The 3700-nt window shown below is 33.4% G+C and overlaps 1 protein-coding gene across 1 annotated transcript; it reads left to right on the top strand.

Annotated features, from left to right (window-relative positions):
* Positions 1-1586: 1586 nt before the first annotated feature.
* Positions 1587-3401, top strand: LOC110796347 (transcription factor RSL3-like). The gene is made up of 5 exons (XM_022001412.2): positions 1587-2263; positions 2352-2579; positions 2685-2750; positions 2845-2910; positions 3001-3401. The coding sequence occupies exons 1-5, from the start codon at positions 1724-1726 to the stop codon at positions 3097-3099; spliced, it is 999 nt and encodes a 332-aa protein (XP_021857104.1). The 5' UTR covers positions 1587-1723; the 3' UTR covers positions 3100-3401.
* The last annotated feature ends 299 nt before the right edge of the window (positions 3402-3700 follow it).

Here is a 3700-nt window from a genome sequence, read left to right as displayed (position 1 = left end):
ATCATATAATGCGTAGCAAACTTACCAGAAGAAAATTGGCTGAACAAAGCCGCAAAAAAACTCTCATACGTTCATAGGAGTATTAAGTAAATATTCCGGCTATTTCTGCGGAGCTTGCCTACGCGTCGACTGGCAACTGTAGGAGTAAACATTTTCCATTTACGATTGATGGGTCCTTAGAATGTACACCGGCCATTGCACGTTCTCTTTTCCACTTCTACTTTTAATATTCTTACTCCATACTCCGTATAACATAGCAATGGGGATACCTTTGAAATGGAATAATATCTAAAATAAGAAATGTGTCTGGAATATATTTTTTCTTTTAATACCATTATAAATTTCTTGTCCTGTTTTTTGATTTTTTGTCTTATACGCAATAGTAACATTCTAATTAGTGGTACATTTAGGATTATTCAGGTATTGTTACTCTAATTTCTTTTTTATTTTTCTTGAAATCCACAACTCACAATATATATAGGGTTAGAATATTACATATGGTGTTCACTAATTTTTAAATGGACCTGGTCCACACTAAATTTACTGTGGATCATGCTTAAAAAAGGGGTCAATAACTTGTTATTAAGATTCTTGTGAAAAAAAATATCAGATAGGTGTTCTTGTTACATGTTGTGTTTGAATGATGTGATTTTAAGTCACAATTCACTTTTAAAAACAGGGAGTTACTATGATTCAAATAATGGTTACTATTCTAACAAATTTGGTGTTTAATTTATTATAATAACAATATAAACAATATAAACAATAAAAGTTTTTATGTACGTAAAAAATGTGCTACTGGAAATTATTGATTTTAGGTCTATACTAATATTATTATCAAATAAGTCCACACAAAAATAATCCTGTCACGTTAGGTTTCTCGACATTATAAGACCTAACATGTAGTATTCCGTAACTTTTATGCATATATATATGATCAATTAAATACAATATTCCGTACTACTTATGGAGGAAATGGATTGACGCATATAATGTTAAGAGCATGGTGAGGCATGAACAAAAAGGTGAGCCAAGTTGTAAATAAGGGAAAAAAAAGATAAATAATGAGAATGTTGTCCAACAAAATAGCAGATCAAATTATATGATTCGGTATTGTCGAAAACTCAATGGTACTTGGTTCAACTAGTTCTCATCACTTGGTTGTCCTTTACTTTGTTCAGCTCTGATCCAGTTAACACAATTTTAATTAACTTAATTTATACAAGTAAACTTGTCACGTTCTCTTCTCAATTGGACAATAGTGAATAATACTAACATTTATATTATATTTACTAGCTAATCCATATAACTACGTATGTCGATAACATTTATATTAATATAATTTAAATCCTAGATTAAAAAAATAAATAATTGTTGAATGTTGATCATCCTAAGAAGGCTTATTGTTTACAGGCCTGTGAAAATGTTGCATGATATCTGAGTTGTAATATGCCAGTTGTCTGGCCCCACATATGTACAACAAGAGATTAGTTACAAAGAACAAAGACCTTGTTTAGATACAATGATTGGGATAATAAGATCAATTAAAGAAATGAGCTCAATCTCTACAACATTCCATTACGCAGCATTTACTATAAAAATGTCCTAAAAGTCTTGTTTCGTCGTCAACTCATCCGATTTAATACTACTCCTCTTTTCCTCTCTTCTCCTCGGCCTTTCTTCCCTTTCGCTTCACATTAAACAAAAGACACGAAAATACTCAATGGGGGTCTTCCTTGATGGAGAGTGGGAATCAATTTGCAAACTCTTCACAGTGGACGACTCCCCTGCAGATCTCACTGCTAATTTTCTCGAATACTTTTCTCCTACAACTGAGCAGGATCATAATCTCAATTATGCACCACCATTAAGCTTTTCTCACGAATGTAATTATATTCTTCCTCATATAGATAAAAATTCTTATTCTTCTTTACATAATTTCCTAGAAACAACAACTCATACTCATTCTCATAGTTGTAGTGATGATTTGGCTATATCCTCTGACATCTTATCCTGCATTGATTTCTCAATGATTCACGATGGCTCATTGAGCCCGTTGTTTCTTCGTGATACAGAAACTAACACCACTACATTTAACAATAATAATAATAATAATAATAATAAGTCTGTTAATATGACATTACCTAACACGGAGCTGAATCTCAAGAGAAAGCGCCAGGCACCTGTCCTTGAAGACGACGAGGAAGAAAGAAAGAGGTTGGTTGAAACACCAATGAAGAATGCTCGAGTTTCATATACTAGTGTAAGTTGTAAAATTAATTTGAATTTCTTGCAGTAATTTGTTATTCAATTCAAAGAGATTCTCATATGAATGTTAATTAACTGTTCAGGCAAAAAAGAGGAAAACGCAACAAAAGTGTGCTGAAGACATCACTCCAACTGTAAATACCAAGGAGAATGATGATATTCCGGATTCAAATTCAGATGACTCTAATAACCTCGAGGAAATTAATGAAACAGAAGATTCAACTTCCAATATTAGTGTATCAACTACCTCGACTGGTAAAAAAAGAGCCTGCAGGGGTGCTGCAACTGATCCTCAGAGCCTCTACGCAAGGGTAAATTAATTAATTGCCAAAAATACGTAACCTGTTTCTTGTCTCTTGTAGTAAAATCATATGCGGTTAACAACGTAACTAACTTTCTTTGTATTTATATTACAGAAAAGGAGGATGAGAATCAATGAAAGATTAAGAATTTTGCAGAACCTTGTACCTAATGGAACCAAGGTTTTTAACTAATTTCATTAACATGAATAATTGGATTATATTATGAGATTGTGCCACGATGCTCATGATTGTTTTCATCAACAATGTTTGTCAGGTGGATATTAGTACTATGCTTGAAGAAGCATTTCATTATGTAAAGTTTTTGCAGCTCCAAATCCGGGTATGTTGAAACATTTTTTTAGTAAATACAATTGCAAGTTACAAGTTTACCATTACCAAGTGCTAACACTTGTTAAATATATTTGTGCAGCTCTTGAGCTCTGATGATTTCTGGATGTATGCTCCCCTTGCTTACAACGGACTAGACGTTGGAGCTTATGGAAATATGCCTCCTTTCCTTGGGATGTGAAACACTAGTATTTCTTGTTTTGGCTATTGTATGTATAAGGTCAATTATATAGTAGGTTAAGAACGAGGGAAGAAACACCCCCTGCAGAAAAATCAAATACCAAACAAAACGAACGTGTGGTTAATCTCCAAGGATCTCTTAGCTATGCAAATAGTTAGTTCACATAGTGCTCAATCAAATTTGTTCAAATGCAATTGCACAATGTTGAAGCATATTAAGTATCTTCATGTTGTGATTTACAATATCTTGTTTCAAAGAAACGATAATGTAATTCGTATGCAATACAATCATGTAATTTACTATTCGTTTAGCCTTTTCTAGCTACCAACTAAATGTATACATATATATACCAAGTATACAACAAATTGAAAATATAAAAGAAAGAACGTTCTTATGGGAGAAATATTATATGTAGAAGATGCCCCTCGGTTTCTTCATATTCTTCCTCTTGGTGACAAGACATCCCTCGATCTCCAGATGGAGGTTCTACCTTCTCCATATATATCACCGTTGCCAGAGCGGCTGATTGTTTCGTTCTAGCCATGACGTCCTGCATAAGGGATCTGGATGTCCGACTTAAGGTACAGGAGAAGAAACATGG

The sequence above is a fragment of the Spinacia oleracea genome, chromosome 3 (assembly GCF_020520425.1).
Source record: "Spinacia oleracea cultivar Varoflay chromosome 3, BTI_SOV_V1, whole genome shotgun sequence".
NCBI lineage: Eukaryota > Viridiplantae > Streptophyta > Magnoliopsida > Caryophyllales > Amaranthaceae > Spinacia > Spinacia oleracea.
The sequence above is the reverse complement of the archived record's forward strand: the minus strand, read 5'-3'. Positions and strand labels throughout refer to the sequence as shown.

Coding starts and splice junctions, on each gene's coding strand:
- LOC110796347 (XM_022001412.2), top strand. CDS start 1,724: ATGGGGGTCTTCCTTGATGGAGAGTGGGAATCAATTTGCAAACTCTTC. Junction 2,264..2,351: donor CTCGAGTTTCATATACTAGT/GTAAGTTGTAAA, acceptor TTAACTGTTCAG/GCAAAAAAGAGGAAAACGCA. Junction 2,911..3,000: donor TTTTGCAGCTCCAAATCCGG/GTATGTTGAAAC, acceptor ATATTTGTGCAG/CTCTTGAGCTCTGATGATTT.